This window comes from Sturnus vulgaris, chromosome 3, assembly GCF_052056855.1.
Source record: "Sturnus vulgaris isolate bStuVul1 chromosome 3, bStuVul1.hap1, whole genome shotgun sequence".
Classification (NCBI taxonomy): Eukaryota; Metazoa; Chordata; class Aves; order Passeriformes; family Sturnidae; genus Sturnus; species Sturnus vulgaris.
The window spans coordinates 71,437,171-71,461,395 of NC_142245.1; the positions used below are offsets into that span (position 1 = coordinate 71,437,171).

At 36.3% G+C, this 24,225-nt stretch overlaps 1 protein-coding gene across 2 annotated transcripts in view; it reads left to right on the forward strand.

Moving 5' to 3' along the window:
- PDSS2 (decaprenyl diphosphate synthase subunit 2) overlaps positions 1 to 24,225 on the forward strand; it is a 111,027-nt gene that overhangs the window by 53,211 nt on the left and 33,591 nt on the right. For both annotated transcript variants that reach the window (XM_014887893.2, XM_088161941.1), the window contains one exon: positions 16,564 to 16,762. In XM_014887893.2, the coding sequence (XP_014743379.1) occupies positions 16,564 to 16,762 (199 nt within the window). The remainder of the gene's footprint in view (positions 1 to 16,563; positions 16,763 to 24,225) is intronic.

Sequence of the window (24,225 nt, forward strand, 5' to 3'; positions counted from 1 at the left end):
TACACATACATGGTCGTCTTTCATGACAGGAAGAGACAAGTTTATTCAGGAACACACTTGGTTTTATAGCATGACTTGCAACTCCAAGAGTAGAGAAGAGGTGATTGGTTCAGAGAGAAGACACCCCATTCGCAGGGCCTGGTCACATACTACAACAAGTGTTCTATCTTGTTATTAATTGCTTTTTATTTTGACCAAATTATCACCCTGGGAGGAATTCTCCCTAGCCTTAAGCTGGGCCAGCTTATCATCTGGGAACAGAGCTGAAAAACTCCAGCCTGGAATATTTTTCAGGCTGTAATTTTCTTACTTTCTCAATATGTGTCCCACATCAACCATGGGAAACACAAGTAAATTTTGGTGAAAGTGGTGATGTTTATTGTATTGCTGGAGTGTAAATGACACTTAGAGGTTGCTTTGACCAGTTTGCTATTAAATTTTACAAAGGCCTTCTTTTTACCCTGCATGGTGTAGGTATATGTGTGGACAAATTCTCTTTGAGCGTTATTGTAAAAGGTAAAACACAAATGAAATAATACCAAAGAAAGATGATACAAATTATTATTTCCGTACCTACAAAAATACAAAGAGCACAAGTGTGTGACTCTTCACCTTATTTCAGATCTTGCTCTTCTTTCAATTTCTGTACTCTGAACTGCATAGGGTGTTAACTTTAGAGACTGGATTTGACTGTTTCTTACCTTCATATTTTCAAGTAAAAAAATGATTCCTAACTCAACAACGGACTTCTATCATGTGAGGAGTACTTTCATATTTGTAAGAAGTTGGGTTTTTTTTTCCCATTACTACTTTTCTGGGTTTAGTAATGGAAACTAAATTAAATTTTCCTTGACCTAATGCAATGCACAGGGAGTGGCTGTGAACCAAAGTTTGTGAGACCTCATGCTCCATTGCACCTAGCCCCATCAATGACTGCTGAATCGTGGTAGAACATGTTTAAACAAAAGGAAAAGTAATACATGAGAAAAAGGTAGTAAGACCAGTAGTGTATGCAGTGTAGTGTATGGAACTCAAAACTCGAAGAAAGCAGCAGTGTTATCATTTGTGTGATGTAAGTATTCAGCCGGGAAGTTTTAGTACAGTGTAGCTGTTGCACTTTAAATTCACACTGGCTTATTGCACACAAGCCCTGGGTCTCAGCTGCAGATATTGCGGAGATTAATCTTATTAATGGAACTGCTAATTGGTGTTTGACTTCTAATTATAGTAACAATAGGCCATAACAATCAATCCTCACCTTTACTGGGGCACATTAGGACTCGTTATCATAAAAATTATTTCCTTTGGGACTTACTGTTCTTATTTCTATCTTCTGGAAGGCTGGCTTTCAGCAAAGGTACAGTATCCCAACTAGCAAGTACTTTGGAAGCTTAGCTAATTAACTGGTAGAGAAAATGCATGGTCCTAAAATATTCAATGTCTAAGTACATTAAGGAGTACAATGCTCTTGACAAAATTGTTTGAAAGATAATGGGAAAAGTATGTCAAAATATGAGCAGTGATGTCTTTTATAATCTTCAAGAAATATATAATTTTGTCTCTCAGTCCTTGGTAGCTTTCCCATAGCTTTTAGTAAGAGGAAATCCAAGCAGTTATTCTAAATTATTTTATTTCTTTTTTTCTCTCCAGGATAAATCCTGTGAGATTCATCATCTCATTTACAAGATGAGTCTCAGGAGATGAAAAGCACATACAACTTGATTACATATTCCTATTGATCATCTTCCATCCACAACAATAAAAATCAACTCCAAATACAAATCTAACAATATTACTAATTCATTACAACCAGTACTTTTCTTCATTAACTTTTATTGTTTTCAACATACTTAGCATGTGCAAATACAGCAATTATATGCTGAATAAGAAAAGGTCTTCTCCTTACATTGTAGAATAAATTAAAAGGCACTGCATTAGAGCTGATCAAAGACTGTTCAGAGATATAAGCTCAAGTCTTGTTCAAAATAAGTCTTTATAGCACTAGGTAGCTGAGCAAGGTAAACTCAGCATGTACAACACAAACTGGTTTGGTTTCCATTTTAAAAAGGAAGTAATTTTCAGTACCAGAGAAAGTATGGTAGGGATGGCTTACCCTGGAGAAACTGTAATGTCACCTCTGTCTGTCTTGCACTCCCTTTTCTTGGAGCTTCTTCCTCCCACTGCTTGTGAAGTGAGAACTGGACTGCCACGATGTGCAGCGTAGCATAGAAAGCCAGAGCAGCACTGGTGGAATTCTGCAGTGGGTCACGAGCAGCTGTGGGATCAACAAAGCCCTGCTTTCACCCCAGTGGGAGCTGTTCAAAGAAAGGCCAGGTGACTTGTGGTAACAAGGTCTGGCACAGCCTTCCTGGGACATGGCATGGCCATGGCCACACACCAGAGCACTTCACCAGAACTGTGTTTGCTGTAAAACCTTTCCCTTGCAACAATTTTCTACTTAAGAACTTTCGCATTTCCTTTACAAAAAGTATAATAGTATTTGTGAAGAGAAATTTCCGACCATCACCTAAGTACCATCCAGTGCTGTGATGAAAGCACACAACAGCTTTGGGGGACTGCTTATCCATCAGAACTATGACATCAGTGTGACCAATTGCTTCACTCCAAGTTCTTAAATAACTGTATCTATACAATTTATTTGTCCTACAGTCCCAAAATATTTTTCTTTCTTTTCTACCTGCTGAAGTACCACCTATCCGCTTTCTGTCCTATTAATGTCTCCCTTGACAAATTTTGCAATTCAGTTATCCAGTTTCAATACAAATTTCTGCAATTCTTGGAAAATTGTAGCAATATGAAGTTAAACATTACAAGGCATACTGCACCAATTAATTTATTTTCTTAGTAAGATTCAGTCAGTACTCTGATATAATGTAACTGAAAATATTGCAACATTTTTCATCTGCTGGGGTGGAGCTGAGAACTCCACGAGTATATGTATATGAAAATATGAGACTGTATAAAGATTATGCAGTGTTCTTTCTCTTCCATTTGAAATAATGGCATGTTCTGGACCCTGATCACATTACATGAATGAATATTTCTTGTGGCTTCATTGGTATCTGGCCTTTAACCTTTAGTAGATTTTCATGTGCAGTTTGACAGCTCTGAGATGCTTGTAGAGCAAACAATAATAAAAAAGAAAGGCAGTAATAATATGCTGGTGGTGTAGACAGGGCACTGTGTTCCTGGACAGCTATTGGTTATTTTTAATATATTCCAGTATAAAGGTGGGTGTATGAGTACATAGATGAGAGTGATTGATGATTTGAGAGGAGGAGTCAGGAGTTGGAGAACTAGGGATAAAGATTTCAAGAATGTGAATGCAGCATGGTATTCTTACTGTGTTGTATTTGAGAAGGTGCTTATGCAGTCAAAAGAGAAATCAGAAAGATGGGTTTTTTAATAGGGTTTGCAGCAATTGAAAACTTACGATAAGCAGTGCCAGCATGATTACAGAGCGTGTTTGGTACATGTGAGATTTCGTGAGCTTGATTGCCTGGTTCCTGAAGTCCATTTAAGTATTTGGAGTTGTAGTTTTTAATTTTTCATAAAACTTGGCCAAATTTGTGTACATTTTCGTGGAAAGAGAAGATGCAGCCAAATAAATTATGCATCTATTATTGCCAGAGAGGGAAGAAACATAAGCAAGTTCTATTTTATACTGTCTAGTATTTCTGATTTCTTTCTCATAATTGCTGTGTTTCACCTAGACACTGTTGCGTGGAGAGCTTGCTTCAGTCTCTTATAGCTGAAATTTCATTCTGGCTTTTGATGTCCATGCAACAAAAACAGTGCCAAAAGTTCAGCTACATTCATAGCTGTTCCAGTAGGAAAATTAAATTTTAGCAAGGCTCCAGTATTTGCTGCAGTCCGGAAAGGATCCTGTTTTGTGAACTCAGGTAGGAATTCTGCAAAAATAAAGTTTGTTCTCGAAGGTGGCTTGTTAGCATATAGCTGTCTCTCCCTCGTCACTTGCTTGGGGTTAATGCTGCTTGAATTGTTTGATGTCATTTTATCCCTTCTTAAAGTGTATAGATTGAATCATTCTGGGATGAAAGAACCGAAAAATAAAAGCATTAAATTTTCAGATACCTTATATTTTAATAAAGTAAAAATAGATGGAAATTGTGCCAATCGAATAATAGTAAGTCATTTTTTTAATCAATGGACACATTTTTCTCAATATCACACCTTATACCATTTGCATCAAGTATACACGAATAATAATGACAAAACTTTGCAGACCTCAACAGCACCAAATGCTTGTTACTATGCTGATAGGGTCCCAGAAGCAGCAGTCGTTGCCTTGCTCCAAAAGGTTTATTATCCTTTCCCTGCTGGCAATTCTGTCAACACACCTGGTGTATGGGGCAAGGTCTCTGAGAAGTCTGCTGTCTCCCTTTAGCTAGTAGTCTCTTTCCTTGTACATGGCAGGCAATACCCATCTGCTGCATACTTCTGCTTTGTGAAAAGCAAAAGTATTCCTATAAAAACCCATTTTAATGTACGGTGTTAATGTCCCTATCCAATTCTGAGCATTGAAGGTTCAGGAGGGGAGAGGAGAGCCCCTGTGATAATCATACTTTTAATTGCTGACTAACAGGAATGTTTTTACAGCTGTTCAGAATATGACAGGTTTACTTCATAGTATGAACTATCTGTGGTTGTGCAACTGGTATGTTTGGATTTTTTTTATCCCCTCTATACCTTGGATATTTATGGGTATTTCAGAGTACACAGTAATTGTTATATAAGCATGATAAAAATATATATATAGCTATAAAATAAACCCCAACCCTATCTGGTACACTGTATTCTGGTAATTCACATTTTATTTTTTAATGCTTTTTTCTTGTGCAGTTAGACTTATGAACAATCTATTCTCTTAATAGGACTGCTCATTTATCAAGTGTTCATTCTTCATGGCATAAGAAAGGTTACCTTCCTTTTGCTCTCACATAAAAAGGTTCCATGTATTTCAGGTGTCATTAGTACTAGAGATTTAATGTCAAGGTTAGTGCACCTTATCTTTCAGCTACATTGAATACAATTACAGACAAACTCTTCAGAGAGATTTCAGAGAAAAACTGGGAGTAATAAGTCAAGTTGGCTGTCTCAGAATAGCTGACAATGCACAGGAATGGGAATTTCTGTTAATAGTGGTTCGAACTGTCTCCCATACTCATTGCAAATAAAATTATAGTCATGCTTCAGCCTTGCAAGGCTGAGAAAAAATGAATAAAATGTCGGAAAAAGTATGTTCACAAAATTAATTGTTAGTAGCCTGTTTCTTGCATTTACCTGTGAGACTTATTTCCCTTCATATCTTTTTAGCTGTTTTTAGTGCAAGTATTTAAATATTTTGACTAAACCACAGAGTAGTCAGAACTATTTTTAAACCATGATGTGAAATTTCTTATGGAATAGATGCATGAGATGTAATTGGAGGATACATGTTGTTGAGGGGCTATAGAGTAAATGGATAATCCTGGATGGATGGGTGCCCTGGGTGTTGCCCACAAGCAGTCTGGCTAACACATGCTGCCATCATATGGGAATGAAAGTTGGCCATTTCCGTAACAAAATACATGATTTTCTCAATTATCATGTTCCTTTTGATTTCTGCTGTGGTGATAGCAAGGTCATCCACTCTACAAATGAATCCTTTGGCTCATACCTCATCTTTTGAGGGTTTTGGTCAACATACATTATTCAGTTCGGAATCTATCTTTGCATCATGTACTCTACTATGACATTTTCCCAAACCATGCTATAGCAACTGTTGCCAAAGCTTTTGATCACCTTCTGTCTTGCCATTATTTTAACTCTTGTTTACAATACCTAAAACTTGCTCACTTCAGTAAGCCAAAAGGAAGGCCTTCATGCTAACTCCATTGTAAACTCTTCTCTTGGCTTGCTCTTCTTTCACCCCATCCGTTTTAAATGTCTTATTTTTATCTTTGACTATTAGAAATATCATACTTTTTTTAAGGAAACAGTGGTTTTTGTTGTTTCTAAACCAGTTGCAGTTGTACAGAGGTGGTCTTTCTTGTGAGCAGTTTTTTTGGAGTTGGCTGCTGGTTTTCATTTTTGAATTAGCATTGCAGAATTTAAACTTAGTCTGACTTGTCTGGAAACTTAGCATGGAAATAACTCTATAAAACTTCTATATGGTGTTTGCTATGTTCTGTTTAGACCTTTAAATTAGCCTCACTCCCTTTGGGTCATATAATGAATCAGGGCTTGCATTTGTTTCACATGGCACAGGTTTCATATTTGCTTCATATTTGCTGGTGTCTGTCTGCAGAAGTGCCACCTTGTTAGGGTAAGTGGTTTTGTTAGTAATAAAATGAGTTGTACAAAGGGCAGGTATTAGGATGACCTTTTTGGAAAATATTGTTGTTAACTAAATGCAGTGAACAGTGTTTTTACCAGAGTACCTGTTCAGTTGTCATAAGACTGGCATTGCCTGGAATTAATGGAATTCTTCTTAATTTTGTAAACATTTTTTCTAAGACCCTATTAAATAAGACGTTTTTTGTCTTTTAAATAATTTTGAAAAACATAAAATTCGTTGGTCAGTTTAACTAGGGAATTTTATAAGTGGATTGTCAGACTGGAAATGTGCTGTTAACATTGGTTTATGTTCTTTAGCCACTGGATAAGCATTCACTGAGGATGCAAGAAGTCCAGTTTTGGCTTTCTCGAGAATTTGAAAAGATGCAAAAGTACTCCTCTGTCTGAATTTTCAGAAGATTTCTTTAAACAGAGAGATATAGGACATCTAGGTTAGGAATGCCTGAGTTTGTAATGTTGTTTCCCTCCCAGTAACTTACTTAGTGGAGCAGGATCAGGAGTCCAGGTGTCCCGCCTTTCTCTCCCATAATTTCCTCAATATTGACTTTTTTCACTCTTTTGCCATCTGGCTGAATGAATAATTCAAGGTTTTGTGTAATGGCAGAGTAACTCGGCAGAAGTGGCCGAGGAAGGAGGTGTGAGGATGCCCTGGCCTTGAGAGCTGGATGGGAGACCCAGATTCCCCAGTGATGCACTGCATGCTTCAAAAGAGGAGCTTGCACTGGAAAGACAATTCTCTGCAGTCAGGTTGTCAGGTGGCACGTCCAGTACTTCAGTTCTTCCTCTCTTTCACAGTTTGATGGCTTTCAAATGCTGGCTGTCAGTTGGAGTTTGGGGGACATTGGCTTGTTTTTAAGCAATATGCATATCCTTGCTTATGCTGACAAATTTTCACTTTTGCCTCATTACATCTTTTCACCCACATACCATCTATAAACACAAAAAGGCAGGAAAATAAATGTCTCCAACAGTAATTTTCTAACTGGAAGTCAACATATGCAGCTGATTAGAAAGGTACTTTAAATCATTTTATAGGTGTTTTCTCAGAGATGACACTCTGGTTATTTGAGACAACTGTTTTTTCCACCTGCTGTGAAGGATTAGTTGCCTTTTGGACACTTAAGTATTTCTGTGCTGTTAAAGCAGCAGATTGAAAAGCAGATGAGAAAGCCAAGGCTGAAAGTTCAGTTTCAACTTTTAGTTTTCTGACTTTTTTTCACATTGTGTCACAACCTAACTGTTGTTTTCACTTAGAGTTATTAATTAAGAAATACAAAGTTTACCCATTTAAAATTGGTTGCCTTCACAGCAAATGACAGTGAATTTCATTCCTTTTAGTATCCTGTGTTAGATAATAGTAGAGAGAATAATAGATTCCAGGGACCTTTGATCTACCATTACTGTAAAATAAAAATAAAACTTAATTGTTTTTTTCCCACTGACCGTAATGATTTTAACCTTGTGTACTAATTTGAATGGGCTTGTGGGGGCAGAGTCTTAAATGAGACACAAATGAAGGAAAAATTGCTAATGCTGCCACTGTATATCTAATGAGCACTGTGTAATAAACCATAACCTCTTCAACATTTCTGTGGAAAATGGTGTGATTATTTTGGATGGCTGGCCCTCTGTGTAAGGCTCATTACCATCTGGCATAATGTGTATTGATATAGCCTGTAATTGTCAACTCTTATTTGACATGCTGGCTTTAATAAATGTGACTTGCATGGCTAGAACCTCCTAATGGTTATATGGAAAACCGTAATTAAATAAAATATGTATACTTATGTAAAATACACACCCTTATATCCATAAAATAATTTTGTAGAAGGTCCCTGTTTTCTTTATCTCCTATTCTTAGTGGGAATAATTGTATGTATTCCCAGGTTGGTACTGCATTACCAGTGTGGATACCTAAATATGTGAAGACAAACATGAATCTTGAATGTAGGTTGTTTCCTCTTGCAGAACTTGCTTCAAATATATTTTGAAATATTTATTTTCTATGCACTGAAAGACAGAATTGATATACCTGCCATAAAAGGAGAGGTTCCCTGCCTGATGGTGGCTTTGTGTCCTCCTGCACTGGGAATGGGAAGTAACTCTAATAGGCTGAATGGTTCTGGTTTTGGTGTTTCTCCTGAAGAAGGTGGCTGAAATAAATGCATTTGTAAGACTCAGTGCTGAAAGTATTTATACCTCCTTAAAGAAAAATGGGCTTCTGGCCAATGATAAGTTTTCAGGTAGAAGGACCAACATATGCTGCTTAATCCAGTCATCTTCTGTTTATTATCTGAAAAATTTCCTTTCCTTTACTGTTCATTCATATATGATTAACTAAGAGATATCATTGTGGTAGACATATTGGCTCCTTTAAAAAACATAGGATTTCCCCAACTTTAATCAGTTTTAATATTTGTGCAATGGGTCTTCATTAAGTGTTACTTTCAATGGCATTGTTGATGGAGAGTCCATTGTTGCTCTTTTTGATTACCCTAGGGTCAGACTACTGCATGTTATTTTATGTTTGTTTGATAATCAGCATATTCTGTTGAATTTGTTTTCTGTACTATAGATGCTTAAACTTTCTTTAAATATCTGTGACCAAATCTACTGTTCAATATCAGCCTTCTCCGTGCATTAGCTTTTGATCCTCACTTCGTCTGTTTTCTTTGCTTTGATTGTTAGGACAAAAATGTTGAGAAAAGTCATACTTTCTCAAATTGTTCTTGGCTGAAGTTTTCAAGTGATAATTTTTGCTAGTATCAGAAACTTGGGGTTAACAGAAACACTACTTTTGCTAATATTCTTCCCTTAAATCATCTGTGGATCCTACTGGTCTATTTGACCACAGTCACATTCTGTATCTTAGCTGATTATCTCGGATGACCTGTTCCTTTACCCTCCTTCCACCCTTTCCAAATTTTGGGTGCTTTCTTCTTGAAAGAGTCTCTAGTCCTGTATGCATGTGGTCTGCACTGAGATATTTTGATTGATTTTTTTTTTTTTGCATTGCATATTTTAACTTGAGTAAAGCATATTGAACCAGCTCAGTTGGCTCCATATAGAGGATGATTCACTCTCTTTGCTGTTTATTAGCTCTGTTATTCCTTTTCTGTTGCCTTCTCTCCTGAGTGTGAGTTCTCTGGACCTGCTAACTGTAAAATCTTAACCACTGCTGCTGTTCATGACCAATATTCACTTCTGGGCTAAGAGCTATAAACACCTGCTTGTGTAAATATGTTCCTTAAAATATAATAGGCTTTCTACAGTGCCTTGCCTTTATGTGGTTTTGTTTCTGCCTAACATAATGGACCAATGCAGTTCTTAAAGTTGTTATTGGGCTTTTTTAGTATACCCATTTTTAAATTGCCTTTGCTCAGCTCCCTGTCCATCTCTGCATTTTCTTATCCAATCCTTTATTAATATTCTTCCTTGCCTAGTTTCTCTGGTCTGTATTTGTTCCTATCAGTTTTTAATTTTGTCTAAGTTAGACAGGGAAGGAATTTTAGCTGATTCAACTTTGTCTAAACCACTTTTTATTTTCTTTTTTTTCTATTTGTTTAATCAGCTTAGTCTTTTTAATTGGGGATTTGTGGCTTTTTGGTCATATAGCGAAATATTCATAAGGAGTTTCCAAAAAGTATTCACAATTTTAATTTTTCTAAGTAATTCAGCTTGTTTTATCTTTGAAAATATTGCTTATGTATAATATATGCCTGTGAATATTATCTGTCATATTTATAAAGAATGTTTGTATACTGGTTGGGATTGTATTGTTTTCATATAACAAACGTGTTGACCTCACATTCACTTTTACATAAATTTTTCTGATATGAGGTCTTTGTAGCAAATTGAGTCTTTAATATAGAGAATTCAGGTTAAGTGCAACATTTCTTGAGTTAGCAAAATTCCTTTTAGAAATTCAACGTAGCATCAATACATTGTCAATATACCTACATATTGCCAATATACATTATTGCATGAGCATACTGAACACTGAATATCTGCATCATTATTTACAAAATAAAATAAATAGGTCTTTGAAGAAGTAAACATCTTAGCTCGTGCTATTACTTGATTAAGTACTTAATGTAGTCTAAGTAGCTGTTCATATAGTCTGTAGCAGATACTAACTGGAATTTCAACCTGCCTTTTATTAAAAGTTTAAATCTTGATAATTGCCTTATAAAAACACAATATTGCATTTGTCAGCTTTACTTCATTTTGGAAATGTGAATCTTCCCATAGGGATAACCAGTGATTTTTAAATGTGATTATGATGTGTGATTTTATAAATTTGACAATATGCTTATAAATTAGTAGCTCTAAATTCTATTATTGATTTTTGGCATCAGTGTTCAAGTAATCCAAGAAGTCTTTTTCCAGATAACTTATTAATTTTTTCTTTCTATCTTTAGGTGAATACTCTTGATTTTTCCTTTGGTTTGATCAGTTAGGTTAAGCTAGCCATCCTTCCTTTAAAAAATAAAAAAGCCATAAAACCTAAGCTATAAAGCTCTTTTTTTCTTTTTAACAATACTTACATAAGTACTGGCTCATGTCTCAAATCTGTTTCTTCTCTAGCAGTGTAGGAAGGATCTCTGAGAACAGGAAAAGTAATTGATATCTCCCTTTTTAACGGTTTCTAGTGCTTATGAAATCTGTAATAACTGAAATAAGATGCAAAGCTATTTAAGTTTCACATATCCTGGTTTGTGGGGATTAAAAAACATACCTAGGCCTGCCACCACATATTACTGTCCTTGTAATACCTCCCCCTTCCAAAATGTCCTTTGTATTCTTGCAAATAAAGTCCCAACATGACAAGATTTTTCTGTACAGCAAATGTATCTGGATTCTTACCATGTCAGCCCAGCCCACCTGCTCCTCATTGTTCACACAGCTGCATTGTCAATGGTTTCTGGATCTTACAGTAGCTAGGTAGTTCTTACTGAGCAGGTTTCCTCTTGATATTCCCTTCTTTATATGTCCCAGCCTGTGTGCCTGCCTCTGGGAACTGGAAAGCATCAGTTTGACTTAGCAATTCTGCTGGTATTTTCCTTCTGGCTTTTCAGATTAACACTTCTTCCTTTTAAACCAAGCTTGACGTAGTGATCTCTACCAGGTCTTTGTCTAGATTCTCTCACATATTTTCCATAATTGATGCTTTTGTTTCCAGGATGGGATTATTTTATTTTAGACTTGAAAGGGAATTGCCGTGGTGAGGCCATCTAACGAAGGAAACTGTTCTATAGGTTGTGATCACTGTTCTTTGGCCACTGCTGCTGGTTACAGGAGTAAGCCAGACACAAGTTCAACAGTTAGGGCTTGGTTTTGCTGGGGATGACGGTGCAAATGTGGATTCTTGCAGTCTGGTATGGGTAGCTGGCTCCCAGGCTGGAAGGCTTCTGCCTCTGCTGTGGTGACACTAGTCGGAAACTGATAAAAGATGGTTCACTTGCGTGTTGCTGTCTGGAGTACAAAGTGGGAATTGGTTGTTCTGTGGCAGCCCTAACAATGAAGCCAAGACCTGTGTAAACTCTTCAAAATTCCTGCACTAGGGAAGGGAACAGGACCCTGACTTCAAGTCAGGCTTCTCAGTCTTCACTGCCAACCGCCTACTATGCATAGGGAAACTGGCTTGCCAAGTTCAAGTGAATGTCTGCCCACTAAAAATCAGAAGACATTTTCAAATCCTATAATAGGCGGAGTAGTAGTAAAGAACCTAAGCAGTAATCAATGGTGGGGGCGACAGAGAGTGAAAATGTAAGAGCTTTTAAAAAATGAATAGAGAAAAATACATGAAGGAGCACTGGTAGAAATTTTACTTCAAAAACTTTGTGATACTAGGAAGGGAGAGAGATGAAAGAAGTAGAATATGTAGCCAGTTTAAAAATAAACTGGTTGTTAGGAATGCAATTAAGCAGCATAATCAACAAACTTCATAGACCTGATGTCTTTCGACTTGATTTATCCCTCAGGTGGAAGATGTTCCTATGTCTTAGGATCAAGATAGAAGGAACCACAGAAATCTTGGTCTCTAACCTTGTTAAGGGATAGGAGTGGGTAGATGTTTTCTGCTGGTTAACAGATACATGAATCATGCTAATGCAGTGAATATTTGGTGCTCTGCTCAAATCTGTGCTTTACCCTGAAAATTTTTCCTGTTAGTGAAATAACAGCATCTACCACACATGTTGACTGGCTTAAACACCTGCCCCCTGCCATTTAATTTCTTATAAAAGAGACTATACGCAGAAAATGGGAATGAGATTTTCCATCGCTATGATGCTGTTTGTTACTCACTATGAATTGTTCCTCTAATCATGGTTCATTAACCATGGCATTGACTTTGACAGGTGAATGGGTAAAAGAACTGTAAAAATCACTGCCCTTTCTTGCTGTGGGACTAAGTGAACTATCTTGGTACAGCACCAGCACCAGAGCATACAGGATCAATCTGAACTTAGTTTAAGCACCTTCTTGTCTTCTAGAACTTTTCTTTCTGTTCACTGTTCACAAAAAAAATAAGATACCAAGTGCTACTCAAATACATAGTCAGTACTTGAAATAATTACTTTAATTCTTTAGTTAATGTTTTTTCATATGTAATTTTCCATTAAAGACACTATTTCTTTTTATTTCAAATTCATAGGTGTGTGTATATAAAGATTATTATAGTTGTCACTGAAATGGAATGGATGATGGTATTTTAATTTTTTTTTAATCCTGAATGTAAGGCTTTTCATCCGAATTAATACTTTTTGTATTGAAGGGAAACTATTGAATTGACAATCACAAAGAAAATATTCAAATCTTGGGTGTGTACTGTTAGTCACTTTAATTCAAAGCTTCAATGATAAGAGTTCTTAAAGAATTTTTGATCTATCAGTTTCATTATCTTTGTTCATTGTAGTTGCTTCAAAAATTTTCAAATATGATTTTTAGTGGCTAATTTAAGTCTTTGGCCCATTTTTGTGAAATATCATGCTTAAAACTAACATTTTAAATTATTAAATATTTCTTTGCATAGCCTGTCATCCCTTGAGAAGTCCAGTGTTGTTCTGATGGTTAGCTGATACTGAAAGGTAAACTAGCTCAAGTTCAATACAACTGTATTATTTAATATGTCTCTTTTATCATATGTTTTAGAGAATCCTATTATTTCTTTTTAGAGTAGAACTTGAAATTAGGAACTTCGGTGGTGGTTTGCAGGGAGTTCTTGCTTCAGAGGTGAAAGGTGTGGAAGTATGTTAGCATTTGGTAATAAAGCTTTCCTGATTCGTAGCATGCTTCCATTTAGGAGCTTTGTGTGTTCAGAAATGTTGACTGTTTTCTCAGTACTACCTTGTACCAAGGTAAGTACAGATAATTCTTGCAGCAGCCGCTTCTTTTGTTTGTTACTGTGGGCTCTGGAGCAAAAACCAGATGGAAGCAGTCAGAGTTTGTCATCCCATTGCCGTGTTTCTAAATCCAGTATTGTTAAAACATTTTTTTTTTATTTTCGGGTCGGCTTTCAAATACAAAATTATTTAATCACTAAACTGTATTGCAGAAGGAGAAAGCTATGTGTAGTATTTCTTCAGCCATTTAGCAGCAGCTTCATTACAGCAGTATTTATTTGTTGGATACTGGTTTTTACAAAGTCGTGTGTCAAGGATCCTCCTGTATCTGCCGCACTGTGGACTTGGTATTGTGCCTGGGTATTCTAGAGATTCTCACAAAAAGCATTAAAAAATGCATTGCCTGGGATTTCTGCAATAGCATTGATTCTTGTATTTTTAGTCTGCTAGGCAGACAGAGTGGAAGAGTAGTATGTAAGATCAGAATTAGACATAGATTATCTGCCTAATGTGGTTCTTGTTAGCACAAATAATGTGAATACTATTTGAAGAACAAACGGATTATAGAAAAAGAAATGAAAACATCCAGATCCTGAGCATTTGGAAAGCATGACACTGATGTATTTGTGTAACCTTTTCATGAAGAGCGATGCTGAAGTCAAAAAGGGGATTTTGATTTCCTTCATTAAAAGCTTATTAAACGAAGAAATAGGACAGTCGTTGTTTTGCTTCAATAGTTGGGGGTCACAGAGGCGGGCCTGGTCTCCTCAGGATATTAATGCCTGCTTTCAGCCGGGGGAAATGAGCCGTCGCCGGAGTTAGCTGCAGCTTTACGTGCTCGTCACTAGGGATCCCCATATGTCCTGGGATCTGCGGCAGTCGGAAATGGCAGAGCTCGGCAGCAGGGAGCAGAGGGCTCTCATTGCTATTCATAACAGGTAGCTCGTCTCAATCTGCCCAGAGCAAGTCTGTTTAATGTTGATCAGCTGTCCATCTGATAAACCGAATTGATTCGGACATTTCCTCCAAGGGCTGCCCTGACAATGACAGCAGGAGCATCGGGATGTCTTGTTAGTCTTTTTCTCCGAGCTTGAAAATTTATTAACCCTTTGTTAGAGCCGAACCAAGCATGATTACAATACTGTGACTAGGCTGCGCGAGTTTCTCCTCCACATCTTTGAAAAGCAGCCTCAGCCTTCAGATTTACTGTCTACATGGAGAATGACTGTTTGGTTTTTTAATTGTTTTTGTCTGCATGGAGCCAACAATTTGTGAACTGTAAAAGCTTAGGGTTTTTTGTCCATGGCAAAATACACGGGGAACCTCTATTTATCCTCTCCCTCCGAGTCATCTACCTTCTGTGTGCAGCCCAGGCTGTGTGACTGCCCCATCTCTTCTTTCTTGCTAATTGCCACTGACCACTGCCCTGAACCAGTTGCTGCTGGGACTGTTCACAGGTCACATATATTTGGGGCAGAAGGTTACTTCAGATTAATATGGTCTCAGGCAGTTGGAACACATGTGCACTGTCCAGAGGAAACAGAATTCATTTGCTCAGCACTGTGCTAGTACTGAGATAGAATCTAACCTGAGCGTGTACCAGCAGGTATCCTTGTACATGAAGGTACGGAACAGTTTGCTTACTCAATGAATCAGTGCTTGGCCACTTCTGAATGAGCACAGAGAGCATAACACGCCTTTGTACTATGTTGTAATTAATTAGAACTTCAAGGCCTTTAGTCATCTGTTTAGTTGAGGGCATGGATTGCATTTTTGCTCATATGTGAAATCTCCATGGCATAAAGGGAACTGCTTGAGTCAGAAAAGATGTGAATGTGCTGAAGATTTTGTAAGAATGAGTCTTGTATGTATCTAGCATTAAAAGGATGCTCCAGTGCATTGCTCTGTTTCCCCCTCCCCTTGCTCCTGCTCAGTTATTATGTAGGTTCAACACCCCATTGTCGTTCTGAGCTGTGGTGACATCTCTGGGCACCTTGGAGTGACAGTCACTGTTGAGGGGTACAGGGTTGGATTGTGGGAGGAGAGGGCTGTGCTAATGACTCTTTTCTTGTCTTTTCCAAAAAATTAAAATAGAGTGCAAGCCTCTATGGAACAACTTCTGTGGCAAGCCTCTCATAGGAGTTTGTAACCCCTAAACCCAGAATGTATCACACTACGTGTTGGAGTAAGAAGCGATTTGTAAACCTGTCCAATAAAATTGGCCCCCTTGCTAGATAGTCACCTTTGCTGCTTCTGACTAAAACCATCCGTGAAATACCATTAGCACACAGTTCTAAAATGTTCAACTGTTTTTCCTCTCCTGCCTGAACCCTTCCATTTTGATACCATTGAACTACAAGGTATTCTGTTATTAATTTAACTCTAATTTGAGTAGTCATTTACTGCAGCATTCTTACGTTGTTTGAATTGGCTCACTCAGAACTCCTCTGGTGATATGTCCTTTGTTTCTTTCCATCATTACTTTCTGCTTGGCATTTTCTTCATGTCAGTGTCCTTCAAGCCTCTGTTAGACAAAACAGAAAAAGAAAGCACCATGAGGACTATATTGATTATTTTGCTTTATTTTGTGATAGAATTCAAACAAAGGACAGCATTCTCCCCAGTGGAACCTGTGGTACCTGTGGCTTGCCTGGAAATACTTAGCAACAATTCTCTGTGTTTAACACCTCCTGGTTGTGGCTTCAGAAGTACATAGAAGAGCTACATGATAATTAATAAAATACTTGTTTAGCGCATGTGGTTGTTTGTTTATTTTCACTAAGAATCTCTGTTCTATTCATAGCATCAAACATAATTGTGCTTTTCTTTCTTTCAGTCAAAGAAGTCTGGCTGAGATTACAGAGCTGATCCATACTGCCTTTCTGGTGCATCGTGGCATAGTAAACATTGGTGAGCTCAAGTCCTGTGATGGGCCACTGAAGGATATGCAGTTTGGGAATAAAATGGCTGTTTTGAGTGGAGATTTTCTTCTAGCAAATGCTTGCACAAGCCTTGCACAGTTGCAGAATACCAAGGTAAAAAGAAAAAAATTCCTCTACTGCCAAAGCAAGTAAATATTAGCAAGTATTTTGAAAGAGAGGCCCCCTAAAAAAATCTGTAGTTATGTATGTATATATGGAGCATCATTTAAAAATCAGCATGCTTACCGTTATAGCTGTAAATTTGACAGGCTGCTGCTGCTGTGAACGTGTTTACCATTCTCCTGTGGAATTACTGTGATGAGGTCTTTAGTAGACATTCTGAAGCACTGTAGTAACGGATGGGTGGTTAATTTGATGAATTTAAGGCATATGCAGTGGCATGTTCATGACATGTCAGGCTACAACACCTCTGGTAAAGTGCCAGCTGAAGACATGTTTGGTCTGTTATTTTCTTTTACTTTGTGCTTTGTGAAAGGTTTTGTGTCTTAGATAATTTAGGGAGCAAAAGGCTTTACTGCTTTGTCTCAGGTGACTTTTTGTTCTTAATATTGTTAGGGATTTGGATGTACTGAATATTGGATTGCCCTGCTAATGTGGATGTACTGGCTTCTAAAGAGCAGCTGCAATCCAACTGCTTAGCCAAACTGAAACTTTACAGGGAGATGTTTTTAATGAGAAACAAGTTGTGTATTATCTTAGAAAATGAGACTCATGGAGACATTAAGAGATCCTCTCTCTAGCTGGTTCTTCTTCTTGCCAGATAGGATCAGCTGCACAAAATCATTCTTGACCCACATTTGTCTGACTGGTTCTTAAAACCTCCTGTGGTGGAGAGAGATTCCTGGGCATCCCTGTGCCATCCTGGTGTAACACCCAACTGCCTGTCTGGCTGAAGAGCTAAGTGTGCCATTCCAATGGAAACAGGAGACAGTACTTTTTTGCAGAGGTGCTTTTCATATATTTGAATATTGCTGCCATGATGTAATGTAAAATAAATGTTCGTCTTGTGCAATTGTCAACAACCAGCATAGTTGTAATTGTGAGCCTAAGGAGTCTAATTTTTTTAGATCTCATGCTAAGTTTCCTTGTGGTAGTTGAGTATTTCTGTACTACTTTGATCATGAGTATGACAGTTTCTCTCAGAAGTGGTGTCATTTGCTAACACAGAGCTGAGATTCAAGAGAAGAGACAGAAAATTAGATGTCAGTCTACTGAAATAGTGGGTTAAGCCATTATGGTGCTAACTTGCAGGAAGTATTTGAAAAAAAATTTAAATAGTGCATACCATAACCAAAACGAGGTGTAATTGATTTTAGTAATTATTATTAATTTGTATCAGTTCATTTTTTCTTAGTACTCTGTAAGTTTCTCAAGATAGGCCAAAGGATTTAACCCTACATCAATTTTCTGTTTCAACATAAGAGGAAACTTTTATAAAATGTAGCAACTATTACTTTGCATTTAGTACATCATTAAGTATTGCAGCAGGAATGTATAATCCCTGAAGACTTGCCAGGAAACAAGCCTACAGTGAAATGAAGCACAAGTGCAAAGAAATACTTTTTTTTTTTTTTTAAAGCAATCATTATACTGCATGTTGGAAAATTCTGCCAAAACATTTTAGCACTTTTTTTCATTTTTTTGACATCTAAATACTTTCATAGCTTCTACATACGATAAGTGGGATGCCATTATGGAAACTGATTGACTTAGTAAATTATTCTTTTTCATACGTCTAACCCTTCTAGCAAAGTTAGAAAAATTGAAGTACAAGCTATAGAAATCTCTTGACAGGTGCAATGATTTAAACATACTGTATTTATTCTTTTGTAAATGATGAATTTTCAAATCTGGCATCTGTTTTTTAGCAGTGTGAAATAACTGTGACTTTTTTCCTTCATAATGTTTTGTGTTCTTTGATGTAAAAAGTAAAAAAACCCACAGTACTGCTTTTTTTGCTGGCATTTAGGAAATTGGCTAATGAAATGAGCAGCATTTTATCATGCATGGTACTGACCATGGTAGCTATAACCTCCATAGACATGCATAGCTATTGTATAGACAAGAATTTAAATTAAAGGGGGCTTTAACATAACTGAACTCACTGCTACCAGGATAATTTTATTGTGCTGTTAAATTCTTGTCTGAGTTTGTATATGATGCATTTATCTCTCTGCTTCTCTCGGGGCTGACAATTAGATGTGAAATTCTGTAGTCGTAATGAAATGCAGAGCTATTTTATAATTGCCAAGGGTAAAATTAGCAAAGTCAATTATTTTCCCTTAGGCTTTTCCCTGTAGATATTAAAAGGCTGCAAGGTAATTGCCTTAGGTAACACTTTGATTTTTAAATAACATTAAATATAGGAATTGTTGTTGTTAATTTGTAGTAATTTTCCTCTTCTTGCTACTGTTACAGAATATAACTGTAATGATGTAAACAAGAATCAAGGCTCAGGGTTTGTGTTTTTGGTGTTTTCTTTTAAACTAGTGCTCATACTTCTCATAAGTTTGCTAAAGTTATGCCAAATAAGGTTTTGGGGTGGTGTTTTGGGTTTTACAGTTTTTGATCTCTGAGGTACAAGGACTCTAGATGTCTTGAAATGTCAGTTAGAAAGTCTCCTGTAAGGTAAACTCTGCTGTTGTACTATTACAAAATCATTGCAGATTTTGTTTTTTGAACATATAACAATTCAGAAGAAAGCATTTTCATTTTCTGCTTTGTGAAATCATGATGCATTAATTATGAATACAAACTTGGTATCAACTGAAGCTTAAAATATTGAAGGGCATATGCGTGTGTGTGCTAGGTTTTTGTGATCATGGCAAAGTTCTACATCTTTCAAGATAATAAAAACTGTTGAAAATGAGCACTAATTTCTTCAAAAGCCTTTACAGTACAAAGCAATAGATTGATCAGATCACATGTGTTAACAATTCTTTTGTACATTCATGTTCACGTTTTGATCACCTTACTTAAACTAACCTTTTGGATGATGGCTCTTCTTGGCCAGCTGATTGCAGTGATAAATTATGTTGTTTATAGAAAATTATATGGATAAAACCTTACTTCATAACTGCATCCTGTAGCAGATTGCTTATTGCTAAACCATGGATTTTAGAACAGAATTGAGCCTAAAGATGAATTGGTTTGGGATATTTTAGTAGTTTTTATATTAGCAGTGGAATGGTTGGCAAGGAAGGGCATGTTTGTGTTTTGCTGCTTAACTAACAATGCAGTAATGTGCTGACTTATTGGATTGGGGTGCATTTATATGAGATGATGGGGTTATTTTGATAGGTTTTCTCATTTTGACTCTGCAATGCTCCAATACTAGGATTGTGATAAGATATACACATATATATGTCATTGTAAACTTGTAGGTGTGGGAGTGATGGCAAAGCAAATTATGTTTGCCTAACAAAATAGGTTATTTCCCAGCTATCCTGTGGGATATGTGGCCATAAGCAGTTGTAAATAAGTGTGCTAATAAATTATTAAGAAGTATAAAACTATCTGTTTAACGGGTGATTCTTTGTTGCTGTCTGAAGACAGCATGTCTTTAACATTCGTTATCTTGCTTTGCCTAGCCAAGGATGTGGGGATGAAACTGCTAAAAGCAAATCTTTTGAATGAAAGTCCTTCTTTGACTCTGGTAGCAAAAAGTGTTCGTTTTGTCTTTGATTTCTGCCTGAGTAACCTGCCCTTCCTATAATGTTTTTAGGCTGGCATTCAGATGCAAACGTAGCAAAAGTAACAAACATCAAATGGCATTTTCATCACCTGTCATGTGGATGTGGGATATGGGCATTTTACCACATGATGTGTAGATACTGACCATGATACTATCAAATAATGTGCTTTTTCAGTGTTTATTACAGAGAATGGAAGAGTTGGAAGTCTGTCACAGCATTAAAGCTGGTGTTTCCTTGAGCATCTAAATCATCAGTTTTCTTACAAAACTATAAAGGAGGTGCTTAAAAGACATAATTATAACCAGTTTTGATGCTTTTACTCTAACGAGAGTTATGCATAGAACTTCAGAAGGCTGAAATGATACATTTTAGTGCTTAGAAAATTATAATCTGCAAATGCATTTCTTGCAACTTTATAAACTGATAAGAAGGCATCCTTTTGTAATTAAAGGAAGAAAAACCACAAATCAGCCAAACAACCAAAACAAATCCACCAAAACCCAACATATAAAAAACAGAAAACAAACCTCCCCAAAAGAAGAAAAAGCCTGTCCCAAAAACCTAAAGTACATCTTACAGTAGTGTCCTCTGCAGTTCTTATTGAAATCTTAAGAACTGACTCAATTTTTCCCACTATAATTCAGTAAATTCTTCTTGAAATTATTAAACTCTTCACAGAAACACTTTCCAATCTGCAGGCTGAAAGCTTGGAATTGAGTTTAAGAATCTTGTCTGTCAATGCAGATCCCTGCCAGAAGACCACATTATAGAGCATTGTTTTATTAAGTTATTTTTTCATAAATAAACAGTAGCACAGATGTAGTACTTATACAGTGGATCCATTTCCTTATGTTAAGTTTATGTATTTCTAAAGGCATAAGTGTGTTGTTTATAAATAAACCTTGTGTTTACATAAACATCAATAAGTTACTCATTTAAGTCCTCCTATGTCTTCCTGTTGCAACCACCTGAAGGTGCCCTGCACTTCAAATAACAACTTTTTATCAGGAACTATGGTTTCTCCTTCTGTAGCATCAGTTGTGGTCCTATGGGGAAGGCTTAGTTTGGAACTTAAGTGACTTGGTTCCTTGGTTCCAGTGAAGGATACAGAGAATATCCTCTTTCTGAAATTACACCAGTTGCTCTTTTGATGTAAATTGATATTATTGAGCATTAACAAACAAGCCAGGTAGAATCTACAATTTTAATTTTTACATGTCATTTTACAAAGCTGTTACTTGTATCAGACTTTTTCTTTCCCTGAACAATTTCAGGAGAAGAACATAAACATGTAATAAAGACCCATCACAAATCTGCCAAAAACTACCCTTTTTTAATGGAAACTAAATGTTAATAGTTGCCAGTGTAAAGGCAACCATTAGCAGCTACTGACTTATAATAGATTCAAATTACCATCCCTCAGAACAGTGGCTCATTTTGTTAGAGGTAAGTCAAAGGTCCTCCCTCATAAATGAAGTTGAGATGGGTTATTTTCAGAGCAATGAACGTTATTTTGAAAGAGATTCTTCTTTGTTATCTCTGTTGGAAGATATGAAATGTAAATATCTGTAAATAAAAAAAAGTATATTTGCAGCATATATTTTTATTAGATTTTACATAAAATAAACAGACACCTTTATAATCTGAATTTTCCTACTGGGATTCGGTAACTTTATTGATCGAAGAAGGCAGGATGAAAATATCATGGAGAAACATTGAGAACCAGAAGTAATGTGTTTGTTCCCAGTTACAGTGTTCATATAGAAAACTGAAGCTGGTGATAAAACCAATTTCGAATCTTTTATATATTTTTAATTTTTTTACTCTTTGCTCACATATCGACTTTCTTCCCTAGTACAAGCTGCTGTTGGAGATGAGTATCTTTAAAATGATCAGCTTACAGAGCAGCTAGGTTACAGGAATTTGGTGAGAAGCAGAGATCAGATTAGATCAAATTAGATTAAGAGACAGTTTATAAAGTTTGATAATCATGTCTTCTTGAGGGAAAAAAAAGCAGAAAAACAACCCATCAAATTTATATGTAGAGAGCTGATTAAAGAGTTTTTCTGAAGCACTTTGTCATGTCTGTCTTGGTGTACCTTCCCCTGAGGCACTATTTGATGATGATGTACTGGACAAGATAGGGAGTGGGATAGTGTCTATATTGTTGAGTATTTTTGTTTTAATTTAGTATTTTAGAGTGCCACAGGGGCGTGTCTCAAAACTAGACACTACTGAAAAATATAGATAAGTTTAAAAAGTTCTGATTTATAGAAAAGTATGCTTAAGAAAGACTGCTTTGTCTGGATACTGGGGGAGAAGAAAACCAAGAAAGAAGTCTAATGTTTTTGAACCTTTAAACTAATGGGAGGTGACACAGGGCAACATAGCCAACATGACTGAATTATTACATAACAAAGCTCTTCCTTAGGCAACCCTAAATAAGCAGTTCTGTATCCTAAAATATTGAGATACATACTGAATATTGTTATACAACTTAGAATAGCTCTTACTGGAGAATGCAAACACACTCTAAAGTACAGAGAAATACATAATAATTGATAATTATGTATGAAGCATAATGAAGAAAAGTGTTATTTATTTTAATTATTATATTTAGATGACACAAAATGTACTAATTTACATTAGCCTTTAGAGGTAAAATTAGATTTCATGTACTGTAAAGCAAAAGATAAAAGAGATGGTAGTTGAAACAAACTTTATGTTCATTTAGTGGACATGTATTGCTTTTTTTTCCAAACACTCAGTGTTCTCAAACACTGGATTTTTAATAAGACTTATTTTCTGAAGTTTTGTTGAGAATCATGTGAGATTCTTTTGGTAGGAAAAAGGCAATTTTTGTGATAGTTGGTAAAAGTATTGAAGCATTAGGGGGGAAAAGTCTTATCTGTTAGAGATAAAACGTTAAAATCCATTGGAATCAGTACCTGGTAATCAAATTTTTCCCACACTACTGCTGTAAAACTTGTCTAGCATTTCTGCTGTCATTCGAGGCAAGAGCTTTTATGATATTGATGATGACTATGAAACTGAAGAATGATGCTAGATGATTACTGCATTGTACTGTTCCCATTGTCTCTTTTGATGCTTGTGTCTGTGGAACAGTTTCTTAGCAAGTGCATCTTTTGCCATTGTTCTCAATAAGTAGCCCCTGAAATAACACTTGAACAAATGAAGCATTCAGTTTTCTGAATATTTCACAGGATTTTTTCTATTTCATTTTTGCTATGTATAACCAGTAATATAATAGAATATTTATAAAATTTCCTTACCTTAATGGCTGTGGTTACATGTTTGAAAAGTAATCTTTTAGAGAAGTTAAATTATAGGATTAGGTGATACAGCTTATTAACTTATTAATTCAATTAGAATTCTAAAAATTACACTTAATTGGTAATTGTGATGATGTTAGAAACAGTCTCATTTTAGATCAGTATGAGTCCTGTTGCATTGCAATGAATGTCAGTTTTGAGATTAAAACCGCTTAACTTTGCCTTCATTCCTAATCAGTACATTCCTCAAATAGGTTTCTCCTTTGACTTAGTGGCCTTTTGCACCTGTACTGGTTTTTAAAGCTAATGCTTATGTTAAGCTTTCCCAAAGTTAAACTCCACGGGGGTTAGTATGTGTCTGCATGGAAAGAGTATCTTTTTCTGTGATTCTTGGCCATGGCACTACTGGAAAATTTTATGTTTAGATTTCAATCTGTTTTCTGTCCTCCCACTTGTGCATGAAAAAATACTTCTAGAAAGAAAGAGTGATTTCTGCCACTTCCCTTATGGACGTCTGTGACTTATAAACAGTGCCTTGTAGCAGAATGATTGCTGCAGAACATGGAAA